This window comes from Fonsecaea erecta, assembly GCF_001651985.1.
Source record: "Fonsecaea erecta strain CBS 125763 chromosome Unknown Scaff3, whole genome shotgun sequence".
Taxonomy (NCBI): Eukaryota; Fungi; Ascomycota; class Eurotiomycetes; order Chaetothyriales; family Herpotrichiellaceae; genus Fonsecaea; species Fonsecaea erecta.
In genome coordinates this window covers 23,143-38,617 of record NW_017387246.1, presented here as the reverse complement: position 1 = coordinate 38,617, position 15,475 = coordinate 23,143, and the positions used below count along the sequence as shown (strand labels likewise).

The window sequence follows — 15,475 nt, the reverse complement described above, 5'->3', positions numbered from 1 at the left end:
CCATCTTTCGCCGGTTTGTGTCTTTCCAGAGCAAGGCAAAAATCCCCCGCACATAGCAAGTCCAGTGCACCAGCCCTGAAAGGAGCCAACCAAAATAAATCGGACAACAGAGACAGAAAATACGGATACAGGCTGGTCTGGTTGTCCCCGCGTCATCTCTGAGTCAGCTCATCAGGCTACAGCTCGGTGACTGAAGCTCCTTGACCACTGCATCTGGACCTGACTCACCCAGAGCGTTCAGCGGAACCCGGTAGATGATGCTTCCCACATGGGATGGGAGTTGTTGAGAGAAGAATTTTGTGGAACGACCCAAAGCAGTGAGACGCACGCACACAGTTGTGCGGTGACACCACCAGAACATCCAGAAAGGGCGCGAGACATTTGCAGCAAACTCTTTCGGGCTGCGAGTTCCTGTGCTCCCCCTTGCATTTCCTGGACCTTTGGGTTTCTTGAACATGTCGAACGACGGCCTAAACTCCTTGGGGTCTCATTCCGAAGAGTGCTGGAAGTAGCAGCCCTCAAGGTCATTCGTTGCGGTCCCCGATCTGCTGGTGGTGGTTTGCCAACAACCATTGGGGCCATGGCCCATGGGCACCTAGAAGGCCCAGACAAAGAACCCATTGGCCATCAGCAAGGTAAGCCACCCGAAGACGCCAAACGGCACAGGCCCACTCCAGTGGCCTCTGGAACTTGGAGAACGGCTCTGTTGGGCTTAGGGATGCCCCGATTCTGAACGGGTCCTAGCCTAGTAGGTGCCTAGCCCTTCTGTCGATCTGGGGTGGTGCCGCCTATCTCCCCTGCGACGATGCTTTGCCATGCTTGCCCTGCGCATCATTCAAACGGCTAGGCCTAACTCTGGCGACCGTCACCCGCTGGAAAGTCTTTGTTCCATCATCCGCTCAACTTTTCTGATACATCATCTTGCCCTTGACTGGTACCTGTTTGCCAGTTCTTTTCGTGTAACCCGTTGTGCTGCACCTTGATCTTTTTCTTCCACTTCGTTTCTTGCAGCCTATCCTTATCCCTTCCTTGTTAGCAGGCCCTCTTTTGCTCCATCGCATTCTGTTTGCCCTTGCTCTCACCCCAACCCGCATCCGAATATCTCAGCCCATTCCTCCTCCTCCCTCACCTGCGCCCGCCACCCCACCTGAATTTGCGACTCACCTTGCACAAACCCGGCGACGCAGCATTCCACAACTTCCACCCCTCGTCCCGTCATATTTTTCCCATCCCTTGCTCCATGCGCGCCCGCCGTGGTCGAGGCGCATGTCTGCTGGCAGATATTCCCTCGCCCGTCTCCTGTGGCTACCCGTCTACGGCGCCATCAGGCTCAGGCCTTGATTTCTCATTTGCCCTGCGGCTGCCTGCTGGGAGAATTGTACCATTGCTTTGCTGGCCAACGAAGGGGTACATGACTCTGCCAAACCTTGCTTCCTACCGATCACCTCTCCTCCTTCTTTAATTTCTCTGCCTCCTTCCCTTCTCCTCCTTGTATCTACAACGGGGTATATTATAATTTCCGCGGGTTGGTGTACATCCTCGCCCTGCATATTCACAAATATTGGTACACATCCCACCCCTCTCTTGTCCCGCGAGGGCCATATTTACTGTACGCACAAACCCCAACTGACTCTGCTGTCGTCGATAGTCGATAAACTACTTCTCTTTTCCCTTTTCTTGCCCGTCCAGGGACGTCCAGTCCACATCCTCAAGAACCCTTCCCCGACCGACAGGTATCCTGCACATTTCACAGGGCTACGCACACTCTGTCGATCGACCGGCTGCCGCTTTGTTCACACTTTGGACCGCAAAATGACCATGATGGAGGCCGGAGCAACGTTAGACATGGTAAGTGTTGTTGGGCATCCGTCGGAAATGGGGGCTGATTAGTGCATATCAGACGAGAAACGGCCGGATCGCAGCATTTGAACGGATGCCGTCCTCCAAACAACCTCTTGGGCACGGTGCCGAGTATGACTTGGGAAAGAGTGCTTGGAATGCTTCCAGTCGGATATGGGGCACCAGCAAGTCTTTTCTGGATGCCCGTGGGGACAGCGAATCGATAAGACGTAAGTTGGAGCGAGTCGAGGCTGACATATCCACTGACTGTTCACTAGCATCCCCGATCCGTCAAGGCTCTGTCTCAAGTTATGGGCCATCCATGCCCGCCACGTCGTCGTTACTGTCATCCATCGATCCCAACAATGAAAATGCCTCTCAGTCGAAGATGTCCTGGGCCCCAGGCTCATCCACTGTCGGCTTTCCGTCCAGGCGAAGAGGCCAACCTCTGTCGCCGACTAAACAGAGACAGAATCAGATGTTGGATTTCGCTGCCAGCGGCAACAACGGCGGTCTGCAGGAATCAAGCCTGTTTGCCGGGAGTGCTCCTGATGTGGAAGAGACTTCATTCGATGGACCACACCTGCGGCGCGCCATCACAACAGGCCCTCGTGTCTTCCCTTCTCCCACGCGAGCCTCTACTTTTGGCCGCAGCCAGGTCGATCCTCAAATGCAGGTCTACAACTCAAACGCCTTCAAGCCGAATGGTATTTTTGCTTCGCTCCAGGAGTTCGAGGATGGACAGGATCAATCTCTACACAGTATTCCTGCTGTGAGCGGAGCCACCGAACTGTTGCCTCTGCAAGACAGCTATGAGGCGACGAGAGAAATGAACGGAATGTCAGTTGGGAATCTCTCGCGCTACAATCCTGTCTCGCCGACATATGGGAAGCCGGACGGCCGGCTGTTGAATGCGGATCAGGTCGAACCATATCATCCATCCTCAAAACAGAAGTACGACGAGGCCTTGAGAGCTCTGGAGTTGTTGAATTTTGATCAGGCCACTGCTCAGATTGCCTCTTCCCGAAAAATCCCGCCTCAATACCAGCGCGACATCCATCCAGTCCCGGCACGATCCTCTTCACAGTCAAACGCTCCCTTCAGTGCGATGGAGAGTAATTTTCAACCGCCAATCGCACATGTCCCAGATGTTGGCTCACGGATGGATCCCCAGGTGGCTCCACATTATGGTGGTTTTCAATATAGTGGGCGTGGCAACCTCCCCTCACTTCAAAATGACTACCGAAGCAATCTCAACAGTCCTTACTACTCAACCACCGGCACACCTCCGACAGGCCCTCAGTCGATCCGCAGCACTCCGGGAAGTGGTGTTTCTAGTCGCACCTCACATCACGATCCCTTCTTGTACGACCGCAAGTTCACCAATGTTGACATTTATAGCTATGATCCGGCCATGTATGCACTAGCATCGCTTCAGCCAGCAGTGGGCAATGGATATCAGTATGATGCCCAAATGCCAGTGCAACCAATGCGAATGAATCCGCTGGCCCATCCTTATGTTGGGCATGGGCATTCCGGCATTACTAACTTCCCTTCTGGCCCTCGAATGCCGATTCGCGAGCCCGAACAAAGTCAGATTGTGAGAAGCCCGTTGCTCGAGGAGTTTCGTATGAACAGTAAGACCAACCGACGTTTTGAGCTCAAAGATATCTACAACTACGTGGTCGAATTCAGCGGTGATCAGCATGGCTCACGTTTCATTCAGCAGAAGCTGGAGACGGCTAACAGTGACGAGAAAGAGCAAATCTTCAAGGAGATCCAACCAAACTTACTGCAACTCATGACGGACGTGTTTGGGAACTATGTTATTCAGAAAATGTTTGAACATGGCAATCAGACGCAGAAGAAGATCCTGGCACACCAAATGAAGGGCCACGTCCTGCACTTGTCGATGCAGATGTATGGATGTCGTGTGGTGCAGAAGGCTTTTGAACACGTCTTGACCGACCAGCAGGCCAGTTTGGTGAAAGAATTGGACGGACCTAATTTGCAAATCCTGAAGGTTGTCAAAGATCAGAATGGCAACCATGTTGTGCAGAAGGCCATCGAGCGTATACCAGGTGAACATATTCAGTTTATTGTCGACGCGCACAGAGGTCAAATGGCGAAGATGTCTACGCACCAGTATGGGTGCCGTGTGGTTCAACGAATGCTGGAACATTGTCAACCACAGGCCAAACGGGTCATTCTGGACGAGCTTCTGGAACACATTCTTCCCCTCATCAGCGACTCATATGGCAATTATGTTGTGCAGCACATCATTCAGAACGGCGAGCCTCAGGATCGGCGCCAGGTTGTCAATATCGTCCTTCAACAACTCCTGGCATTCTCCAAGCATAAATTTGCCAGCAATATTGTGGAAAAGAGCATTGATTGTGCAGATGAAGATCAACGTGCACAGATTCTTCGTGGTTTGACGGCACCGAATGAGCAGGGTATCACTCCAGTTCTTGGGTTGATGAGGGATCAATACGGCAACTATGTCTTGCGTAAGTCATGAGATGCCACGAACCCATCTTGAGCTTGTACTGATTTGGTTGTAGAAAAGGTGTTTGGCCAGCTGCAAGGGTCTGATCTTCTCGCGTTGAGAGCGGATATGGAGCAGAGCTATCCTGTTCTTCGACGTACCAGCTACGGCAAGCAGGTGACGGCCATTGAGAAGCTCCTGTTTGGAGGCAATGGTCCGTCCACCACTTCGACAGCCAGTAGCCGCAGCTCGACGCTCCCTAGCACGAACGCGAGCAGCACCGTTGATGGCGAGACACCTCCTTCACAACCATCGGACACGAAATAACGGCCACTGGTTATCCCGTCTACCTCCGGGCTAACCATCTACGGTCCTTAGACCTTCCAACCAGCGACTTGTTCCTAGAAAGGTCTCGTACGAGTCGTTTTGAAATTCTTCATGTCATCTTTGGCCTTCATTTCCTCGCGTCCACACGAGGAATCTTGGAAAGGCTGTCCATCCGATGCACAGGACGTCCAAGTGTGGCGCGTTGGATATAGAATTGTCACGATATCCAGAGACGTTTATTGTGGTTCTACACGGGTTTATTCAAGTAGGGAGTTTGGGAAAGGTTCAGGACGATGGAGAACATATTTTTAGCCGGGCGATCTAAACTCGGCAACGCTTGGAACAGTTTTCATGAAATGACATGTGACGACAATGAATGTTGGATACCCCTCAGACTTTAGAACAAGCAAAGGCAAAGAGGGGTGAGGCGGCATAGGTATATATGGTTTTACTTTCTGAGGGAAGCAGATGGTGTCTGTATTGTTTTTGGCCACGAAGCATCATGAACCGGGTTGTCTGAGTCGGGTCTCATACAAGGGAACGCGGAATGGTTTTGGACACTTGCTTTGGATGCTAGGTCGGATCTTGGGTCTGGACACCATCGTGGACCTAACTAGGTAGCAAAGGACGAGCACGAAATGAAATTTGGATATTATTATGAGGATTTGGGTTCGTTCTTGTACTCGCAATGCCCTGTTCGTTTTCTAGTTGCACAAGAACTCATCCTGGCTGTCAAACACATCCTCATCTCCGGTCGGGTCTTGTCTCAGATCTCAGGTCCCAGTCTCCCATGCCAATCAATGAGGTACGTGTCACACGGGGCGTGGTCCTGATAGCTGCATTTCAAGATGACGGGGTCCCACGGACCATCTGGGAGCAGGACCTGAATGGCCTCCACACGCCGTGACGCCGAGGGAAGCGGCAGCTGGCTGATTGGGAGGATTTGGAATGGCTCCGAGAGATGAGCATCGGGGAGGGGGAGGAGGTCATGGTCGAACACGGATACATCGGGGCTGCTGCTACTGCACACGTTAGCTTCTTCCACGGCCACGACCTGCGCTGCGATCCGGGCGACGAGGGTGGCGTCCCAGATGCCCTCCTTGCGCGGGATTTCGGCAATCAGTCGGATGGCCTGGAGCCGGAGGCAGCGCACGCGGCATTTGACGGCGACGTAGAACAGCGGCGCCATCAGGCCCATGTCGGCGATCGAGTGCGACAGCCCATGTTCGGACCCAAAGAACCGCTGGCGTACTTGGCTCCTCGACGCCGTGTCGCGGAGGCCCAGGATCTGCTCGAGCATGGACACGAAGCGCGCCGTGTGCCGGTCGAACCGCGACTCCGCCGTCCCGCACATCGTGTCGACCATGATCTCAGCCATGGTGTGGTAAACAAGCAGTAGCCGGTACGCAAACGCCTCGAGCCCGTTGATGGTGGAGCGCGACGTGGCCCACGTCTGGTCAAACACCGCCTTCCACGACTGGAGGTCCCAGTCTATGTCCCTCGGCCGACTAGAAGGGGTTGGACATGCTCTGCCATCGGTCTGCGTCGGGGATGGCCTCGAGGGCGTGTCGGTCATGCGGCAGATCCGGAGCAGCAGATTCTCCAGGTACTCCCGCGCGTGGTGCGCCGAGGAGAAGGTGCCGACAGCGGAGATTCGCTGCAAGTGGTCGACTACGGCCCAGGGACGGTGCGGTTGCTGTCCGAACAGTGTCGACTGCAGGTACAGACTGCGGAGATTCCGTACGATCCACACGTCGACAAAGTGGCGGCTCTGCTTGCCGTCAAGACCCTCACCACTACTGGCTGCATTGGAGAGAGCTCGGAGGCAGTCCAGCATTCTCAGTCCGTGCTCCAGATGGCTCCGGGCCATCTGGTAATGGCAGCGGAAGAACTCCAGGTGGATGAAGGCGACGCACGCGAGGAGACAGAGGCGGAGCGACGTGCGGTCGTGGGCCATGAGCTTGGGCTGCAGGTATTTGATGGCCTTGTTGTACTGGACCAAGGCGAAACTCTCCTCGTGCTTGACGAGGATGGACATATCGGCACGCTTGTGGACCGAACACAGAGCCAGCATGGCATGGGTGACAGCCAAATCGGACGCACTCGCCTGCAGCAAGACGGTGGTGGCAGCGTCGGAGAAAAAAGCGCCCTGGATCTTCCTGGAGGTGCGACACCAGAACCACTCTAGATGAGCCTTTTCATCCGCGTCCAGGGCGCTGGCAGGATAGACGCAGAAGGTCCTGGGGGAGGCGCGGGTGGGGTTAGCACGATATTCTGCGAGAGCACCCCTCGAGGACAAGGAGGAGGATTGGGACCGATGGCGTTGAGGGTGGTATTTGTTGATACTCCAACCATCACCTCCTCCCCAAATGCCGTAGCCGTCGCATTTTCGTCCCGTCGACGTACAGCGCCTGCACTCGGGCATCAGCTCGTCACATTTGATCTTGCGGACTTTGCAGGTCCGGCAGCCCGTCTTGGACTTTGTGCGGCAAGACGACGGAGACATGGCGGGCATTGTTGGAGTGTGTGGTGATGGTGGTGGTGGTGGTGGTGGTGGTGATGGTGCATGCCCGGGTCATGGTGCTGCTCATCTCGCCTGCGTGTTTGCTGCACAATGGCACGAGCCACCACGGTCAAGGCCTGAGGAAACAATGCGTGGCAGGCAGAAACCTCCCTGTGTTGTTTCTCTCGCAGTCATGGCGTAGCGCAGCAAAAAGTTTGGGACATCGAGATGGTGGTAGTCTGTCAGGCGTGAGGCGAGCCACAACCCGTCCTCCTCTTCTTGTCCTCCATTATTGCACCCACCGTGCCACCCTGCCTGTGTTCCGATTAGTCGGCTCGGCTTCGTAGCGGATTGATTGGTGGTAGCGGCGTGGGCAGATGGGACAGGAGGAGGCAAGGGGCAATTCGGACGAAAAGGGACCGGAGAGGTGAGAGGACAGAATGGGCTTGTCGGTATGCCTCTTCTGGTCAATATCAGTATACCTAGTCGATCGAGTCTGTGGTTTGTTTGATGCATTGTTCGCACGCAGTGGTTGTAATTGATTGCTATTGACAGGGGGAGGGGATTAGGTAAACTCGGACAGGCTTATCTCTCTGGATGCCTATGTACTCGGCACTTACTGTACATACTTAGCTGGCCATCAATATGGGGTACTTGCTTTTCCAGAACATCCCTTGTTGTCGTTACCTTGTTCTTCTTGTGACTCTCGTACAGTCTTGAGCTGTGCCTTACTCTCCCTTTCACCCTCTCCCACTAGCTGCTCGTAAGCTAGTGAGGCTGATATAACTTACAGCCCCCCCTCGCCCCCAACGCCGTTTTGCCCGATGCGGGACCAGGGGAATTGGAAGGAGACGCGCCAATGTTGCAATATTGCAATATTGTGGGACACGGGATGTATGTAGAGACACTCCCCCTCGAGGCGTTGTTGATCACCGTTGCTGTTCCCTGTCATCCGGATCCGGATTTTAACGGTCGCCCGTGCCGGGTGCTTGATATACGAGTCCTCATACAGTACAATCCTGTGGCTCTGGGCTGTGGCCCTTTACGTTCGTCAATGCTACCGACTACAGCACCGACACGGGCAGCTCATACTGTTGATGAGACCCGACTACGACTAATCATGACAACAGCAGGCAAATTTCTTGTTTACAATCCCCTCGCGCCTCGTCAGCACAAACAATCATATCGCTTGGTCCCTTATTTGGGATCTGCGGCATGGATTTTATTTTATTTATTTTTCTTCAGGCCCTTCCCATGCCGCGTGGGCTGAATAAGGTCTAGTATAAGCACGGCTCCCCTACGGATGACCGGCAAGAGGATTCAGAGACGGATAACTGGCACGGGCATTGGACGCTGTTCAGCCTGGTGGAGTACGACCAAGGGGAGCGTCGCTGTTTGTGCTTCCTCTTTTTAATCTTCCACCTAAAAGCCACCCGAGTGCTTCACCAGGCTGGATGAGGCTACACCATCCCTTTCCAGTCACGGCCTGCTCAACGCTCATCTCGCACGCCGAGTCTGGCTGCTCTCTGATCGCCCCGTTGACTAGCCCTGGGTTCGGCCCCCCTGTGGCTTGAGCCCGGCGTCATGGGCTGATGCTAGTCCCGGAGCCAATGTGGCAGGGTCCAGTTTGTCTACCTCTTGGTCGGAATGCTCAGTGCCACTGTGCACGCTCAAGAATGGCGTTCATGAGCGAGTCAGCCCAGTGATGCTGCCCCCAGATCCCGTCGTGGGAACAAGTTCCTCGCTCGCTAACCGCGAAACTTCCACATCTTACCGGTACCGGTCCAGACGAGCAGTTCACCCTCTTCTCTTCGCGTCACCACTTGTCGAAAAAGTGTCAGATGCGTAGCCAACGTCGTGCTCTGCTACAGAATTGTCGGGGGTTTCTGCTTCTGGGTCTGCTGTCTGCCTGTTGCTCGGCACTGAGGAGGGACCAGAGATAGGGAAGGGATCTTCACACCATGGCTGCTGCGGTGGCACCGGTCGAGCTGCCCACGGGACGGCGCTCCTACTACAATACCTCGACTCCGGTCGACATTCACGACCCCAATTGGATTCCTGTGCTGGACAGCGCTGCCTACAAGCCGCCCTTGTCCCCGACCGAGAAAGAGGTATCGACCTACCCGCCGCCGTCCGCCTCCTTCTCCCTCTTTCCATCCCAGGTCAACTCTCCCAAACCGCGCCCAGCCATCGCTCATAGTTATTCCAAGAGCTCCCTGGCCCCCGAGAGCGTCACGTCGGATTCGGATTCAAGGTCACAGAGCCCCCAGGACAGCATTGAACCACTGCCCAGCATCGGAGGTCCCATTCAAGCGTCTCAGGATGGCACGCGGGGGCATAATCGGCAGCCCACGTCCACCACGGCAGCTTCAAGTGAAGAGAAGATCTCGGTGCATACAGAGGGTGCTGGAGACGCGGGTGGCTCACCCCACAGCGAAGAGCACGAAACGGCAAGTGTGATGGAGGACCAAGAATTGGTCCACCCAGGGCCACCCCCAGAACCGTTGGGAGAGTCAATGATAAACCCATCTTCTCGGTCGTCCATGGTCTCGACAATGACGAAGAAGAGCACCGTCCTCCCGCCAACGTCCAAGTACAATCGAAAACATGTGACGTCCGTGGCCACTCCCACCCCAAGCCGGTCATTCGTTCCCAGCCTACCTCAGACTCCTCAGGAATCGCCCCAGCTGAGACCAACCGTACCTGCAACAACTCCTTTACCCCAACCACTACCATCGCCGAGACTGCCGCCCACGGAAGCGTCCCGACAGCCCGAGGGCTCCCAAAAGCTTCAACCGATGAAGTCGACAGCGTCCGAACGGCGACAACGAGCGCTCCATTCACACCCGTCCAACGTCTCGTTACGGTCACAGCGTAACTCGAGCTCGGACGACGCCGAGATCATACCCAGACCGCCATCCGTGCGCAACAAGTCCAAGAAATCGACTGACTCGCGTGCCACCACCCCGAGATCCACCATCTACGATTCACAGCTCCCGACGCCGGCCCCCACAACACCACTCCCCCAACTACCACCGGGAGCACAGATGCGACGGCCGTCGACACGCGAAGGCAATTCGCAGCGGATCTTACAGGGCCCCATCGACGAACCGGTGCCGACCGGTGCCTCTCCTTTTCGGCCATTTGAACATGCCGAGATGGCCTCGTTTATGACCGAGAAGAACACGATCATATGCCGACGGTTTGATGCCGTGCACGTGAGACTGCTGCTGTGCTTGCAAGACGAGATCTCGCAGCTGGAGAAAGAGCTTCTGAAGCTGGAAAACTCGAACTCGCCAGGCAGTGCGTCGGAGAAAATGCTGCAAAAGACCCGGATTCTGCGAGAGTTGCGGAAAGTGGTTGCAGAATATGGTAAGATGGAACACGTTGCATCGTTTCGCTGAAGGTTGCACGGGACTGACTTGGTACAGATCACCTGTTCACCACGTGGAGCAACATGCAGGCCAACAAAGCCCGCGAGTCGACGACCCGGGAGCTGAAGGAGTGGCTCGCGAAGCCGGGGACCAGCATCGAGGCCGGCCTGGGCATCAACACGCAACAGGACCTGCAGTGGCTCGAGAACACCAAGGACCTCAGCAGTATTGAACTGGGCGACAAGGAGGCCGATCCTGCACCCGATGGAGAAAAGGGCAACCCAGAAACCGCCGGAGGTAGTGGTGCTGCTGCTGCTAATGGTGGAGGGGGCGGGTTCATGGCATTATTTGGGTGCGGCGGCAAAAGGAAGTAATGATTCAGGGCTCCTCGTATGTTATGACTATTCTGGATGGCAGGATGGCGGCTTGTGCAGGCGCATTCATTGACGCTCGCTATTTATGCTATGTGCATATGGGACAAGGCAGGGAGGGAACACCTCAGAGAGGGGGCATGATCCTGATATTTCACCACCATGGGCGGAAAAGTGTTTCGGTGTTGATGATGATTGACTGTGCACATATGTGTGTGTGTGTGAGTGTGTCCACGGCCGCTTGGGAAGTACTGTATGTAGATGGACGGCGTCAAGGACAGGAGGAGGAGGAGGATGAGATAGGGGTAATGAAGTCATTTATTCTCTCTCTTTCTCTTTCTATGGGTACCTCGTATTTCTGTCCGTCTTTTGTATAGAGGATAGAAGGCAGAGTCATTGTACCCGGTAGTATGCAGCTTATCTACCCCGTACTCGGTACAGTGGCCGGACTCGGTACCTACAGTAGTGGGAGATACACAAAAGATATGTACCTGCATAAGGGCCACACGCGAAGGGTTACCCAGTGCAGTCTAGATCCTAATCAAGACTCTCATCGAGATGCGGACAAAGACAGCTAATAATTCCCCAGTCCGAGTTTTAGCATCTGTCAATTACCCCAGATTTCTTCTCCCTTGTGTTCCTTGTTCTTGTTCAAGTTCTTGTTATTTATATTATTATTACACACAAGTCAACCGCCAACTTGCTTAACTTAACGTTTCGGCAAAAGGCGAGCAGAGATTTTGTCGTCTTCTCCTCTTCTTCTTTTTCTTCTGCTTCTGCTTCTGCTTCTGCTTCTTCCTCTTTTCTCCTCCTTTTCCCTCCACAAAATCTCCGTCCTGTCGTCATAAGCTACATTTGACATAGCCATCTTTTGGTGCTCTTCTCCGTCCCTCTCCAACTCCAGCTCACCCTCGCCTGTCTCCCTTTTGTCTCTATCCCAGACTCCCGGTTTCATCGTGGCTTTGCACAACTGATTCTGACGAGAGAGGAAACAAAAGAAGAAGAACAATAATCATAACCTCGTGGGGTTCCGGTTCGGTGGTGGTGGTGTCGGTGTCGGTTCATTCTCCAATATCGCCACATTTTTCACCATGTTCCCGCCGCAACAGGGCATCACGCTCGACATCGAAGCTCTCTCCGGCATCTGCGGCTCCATCTCCATCGCCTGCTGGGTCGTGGTCTTCTCGCCCCAGATCATCGAGAACTTCCGGCGCGGGTCGGCCGAGGGCCTGTCGATCGTCTTCATCGTGGTGTGGCTGGCCGGCGATGTCTTCAACATCCTCGGTGCCGTGCTGCAGGGCGTGCTGCCCACCATGATCATCCTGGCCATCTACTACACCCTGGCCGACATCGTGCTGCTGGGCCAGTGCTTCTACTACCGCGGCTTCACCTTGACCGACTACGTGAAGCCCGCGCATCTGCAGAACGGCGACGCCGAGACGCGCCCCTTGCTGCACAGCGGCTCGGTGACCCAGCCGCCGTCGCGCGACGAGCATGAGCGGTCGTCGTCCATCTCGCACCTCCGACACCACCTGTCGCTGGAAGGCGCCCACCTGTCGCCCGTGACGCCGCTGCTCGATCCGCCCAAGCCCACCGACCCGCCCGCGGTGCGGAACATGCGCCCGACCACCGTGTGGCAGGCGGCGGTGCTCAACACGTTTGCGATCCTCCTCGTCTGTGCCGCCGGGGTGTTTGGGTGGTGGATCGGCGCACAGAAGCAGCACCGCCACCACCACCACCAGCCCCAACAGCCGGACGAGCCGCCACCGCCGCTAGAGTTTGACGTGCTGGGCCAGATCTTCGGGTACCTGTGCGCCGTGCTCTACCTGGGCTCGCGCGTGCCGCAGCTCCTGCTCAACTACAAGCGGAAGAGCACCGAGGGGGTGTCGTTACTGTTTTTTCTCTTTGCGTGCATCGGCAATTTGACCTACGACATGTCCATCTTTGCGTACTCGCCCGTCTGCCAGCAGCCGGGCCACTGTCGGCCGGGGGAGGCGAGGTCCATTTATCTGCGGTACATTGCCGTCAATGCGAGCTGGATCGCCGGCAGCTTAGGCACGCTGTTGCTGGACATGGCCATCTTTGTGCAGTTCTTCATGTACCAGAAAGACGAGGACGATGAATCCGACTCTGCCGTGGTGGATTAGAGCAGTTGGAAAAGAGAACTTGAAGCCGACGGTGATCCGGACTCTACCAACAAACGATCTGCTGGAGCTGGTGGAGATGATCTTTGAAACATTTCACGCGAACCCGACACCGAACTTGCAGCGCAGAGAGCCAGACTTGACTTTACTTGACAAGGATAGAGCCACGCACCTACTCTCATCCATCCGGTGTCGAAGAAATATGACCGCTAGTCGGAATGTGTTTGAGCACGACATAAGACATAAGAAGAAAGAGTCAAAGAGTTTCTCGAAAACACATACATGATCTATTCATTCCGGCTGTCATTCCTGGGATAGAAGAAGCATCAACAAGGGGGGCATTCATTGATTGGAATTCCGAAAAGAAAATTGGAAAACGGGGTTCTTAAAATGGCCGAAAGCACTGGGACGGGGCCTATTCTCACGTGGTCGTTTGGCGCGTGATGATGGGGATTCTTGTTTTGGACAGTTGATATCTGGTGTTGGGTCTATCTACCTACCTACTTACCGGCGAGTGCGTCTGGCATGACTTCCGTGTAATGTAGATACCATACCCAGTACATACATACTCTACCACCCCATGTTCAGTCTGGGCGAAAAGAAAAAGATCAAGCCGGCAACGTCCTGGTCTGTGAGTTATTACAGGACAAACCAAAACATGGAATGCTGTTGGTTGTATGCAGTAAGTACCACAGCGAGGTGAGTGTCCATGCAGTAATAGTATTCACCGCGTACTGTACCGGGTTACTTAGACGAGTCAGTCAGTCGGAGGGAGGGAAAGCTCAAATGATATTTACTTGCAGTGGTGTTGTTGCCCTGCCAACCAACAACCGTCTCCAAGTTTGTTGACGTCATGTGAAACAAACGCTGCAGCGACGCCCGAATTCTTTCCTACTATTATTATTGTGTGACTCGTAAGTACCAACAACCAAATACTGCGTCGATAGATACATGTTTGGACCGCCAGACCAATCAATTGATTGACCATTCGACGACCAGACACACACCGGCTGCATACGAGAACGGAGAGACGCAAGCTCCCGACCTAGTGTGCCTGCCTACCTACCTAAGTCGGGTCACCAAACTGACTGCCACAACCATTTACTCGGACGAGCACGAGCACGAAACCGCCCATCAAACAATCAATCCGATCATCTCCATGTCTCCCACCAAAACAGCAGCAGCGGCCGGCCCTCTCGCCGAGCGCTCTCCCAACCCGACATCGCCCACCAAGTCAAAGTCGCCTGGCAAGCTCGCTCTGGCAGACGCGGGCCGAGTCATGCCCCGGTTCGAGATGCCGTCGTTGGCGCAACAGCAACAGCAGCAGCAGCGAGGAAGAGTGGGATACGTGCAGGGTCGGAACCGAAACCAGAACCCGAACACCGCCAACCAGACGTATATCTCGCCCTCGGATGCGATCCGCAGTCCCGCGACCAAGAAATTGAGTGAGATCAAGGAGCGGCGAATCTTGTGCGTTCTATTCCCTTCCCCCCTTTGCTTCATTTCACCCTGCCCTCTGTATAGTCTGGTCTTTCCAGAGCTGGGAATGGTTGGCAGGCACCAGCTTGGCTAACAGTGACATGGCGAGTGAACAGGAGCATGAAGCCGCAGATGTTGTTCGCAAAGACGCTGGCTCAGGAAAATCTCAAAGCGAAGGTGCAGGCACAGGGTCAGAGTCAGGACGGGGTTCAACATTAGATCACCCTTTTTTTGTATCTTCTTCGGAAGGGGGAGGACGAGAGGCATGGTGTTACGGATGGTCGACCAGGGGAATGAATAAACGTTATTGATGATGGAAATGCACCGACATGGGGAAAACCACGAGTCGGGGCGGTTGCCGTCGATAGATTGGGTTTCTGTTCTTGGGTGTCGGGCGTTAGATAGCCTCTATGTGCTAGCACTCCCATGAGATTTATGTGTGCCGGCCAATCTATTTTCAACGCCCTGTAAGAGTACCACGGCGGCCCCTCTCAGCGGAGCGCAGGATGCACGTTGACTCAGTAATGTAGCAGAGAAGCAGCAACTTGTGCTGTTTGTCAGAGTTTATGCCAGGTATAAAAGATAGCCATCTCTTGAACCCTGTCTGTCTGTCTGCATGGCATGCTATGTACTCGTGTCCGTAGCGTGGTAAGAGGAGCACGGGTCTTGGTGGTTATGTTTGTGGTGATCTTGGCCATGCAGATGAGTCACTCGCATGGCCGGCCGCTAGACTGTTGGGTGTGTTGTGTGTGTCTGTCGCAAGGCCATTGAGGAGACGAACATCTCGACGATTACTGAAGCACATGGGCGAGAAGGTGACATGAAAAGTAGGTATGGCACGTAGGAGAACGAACTCACACGCTGGTTGACAACTTTCACCGCAGTGTGGCTGCTGACAAAGAGGCTTGGCTGTCGTCATGGCAGAAAACACGGTCTTGGCCGGCGTTTTT

At 54.7% G+C, this 15,475-nt stretch overlaps 5 protein-coding genes across 5 annotated transcripts; 4 read left to right on the top strand and 1 right to left on the bottom strand.

Annotated features, from left to right (window-relative positions):
- Positions 1 to 1,812: 1,812 nt before the first annotated feature.
- Positions 1,813 to 4,654, top strand: AYL99_03271 (hypothetical protein; the record flags this gene model as incomplete). Its single annotated transcript, XM_018834787.1, has 4 exons — positions 1,813 to 1,848; positions 1,901 to 2,069; positions 2,118 to 4,349; positions 4,404 to 4,654. The coding sequence occupies 4 exons, from the start codon at positions 1,813 to 1,815 to the stop codon at positions 4,652 to 4,654; spliced, it is 2,688 nt and encodes an 895-aa protein (XP_018694437.1).
- A 766-nt stretch (positions 4,655 to 5,420) lies between these two features.
- On the bottom strand, positions 5,421 to 7,160 carry AYL99_03270 (hypothetical protein; the record flags this gene model as incomplete). Its single annotated transcript, XM_018834786.1, has 1 exon — positions 5,421 to 7,160. One exon carries the CDS (start codon positions 7,158 to 7,160, stop codon positions 5,421 to 5,423), a length of 1,740 nt encoding a protein of 579 aa, XP_018694436.1.
- Positions 7,161 to 9,118: 1,958 nt separating this feature from the next.
- Positions 9,119 to 10,905, top strand: AYL99_03269 (hypothetical protein; the record flags this gene model as incomplete). The annotated part of the gene is made up of 2 exons (XM_018834785.1): positions 9,119 to 10,529; positions 10,589 to 10,905. The coding sequence occupies 2 exons, from the start codon at positions 9,119 to 9,121 to the stop codon at positions 10,903 to 10,905; spliced, it is 1,728 nt and encodes a 575-aa protein (XP_018694435.1).
- A 1,088-nt stretch (positions 10,906 to 11,993) lies between these two features.
- On the top strand, positions 11,994 to 13,049 carry AYL99_03268 (hypothetical protein; the record flags this gene model as incomplete). Its single annotated transcript, XM_018834784.1, has 1 exon — positions 11,994 to 13,049. The coding sequence occupies one exon, from the start codon at positions 11,994 to 11,996 to the stop codon at positions 13,047 to 13,049; it is 1,056 nt and encodes a 351-aa protein (XP_018694434.1).
- Positions 13,050 to 14,205: 1,156 nt separating this feature from the next.
- On the top strand, positions 14,206 to 14,744 carry AYL99_03267 (hypothetical protein; the record flags this gene model as incomplete). Its single annotated transcript, XM_018834783.1, has 2 exons — positions 14,206 to 14,516; positions 14,642 to 14,744. 2 exons carry the CDS (start codon positions 14,206 to 14,208, stop codon positions 14,742 to 14,744), a joined length of 414 nt encoding a protein of 137 aa, XP_018694433.1.
- Positions 14,745 to 15,475: the final 731 nt, after the last annotated feature.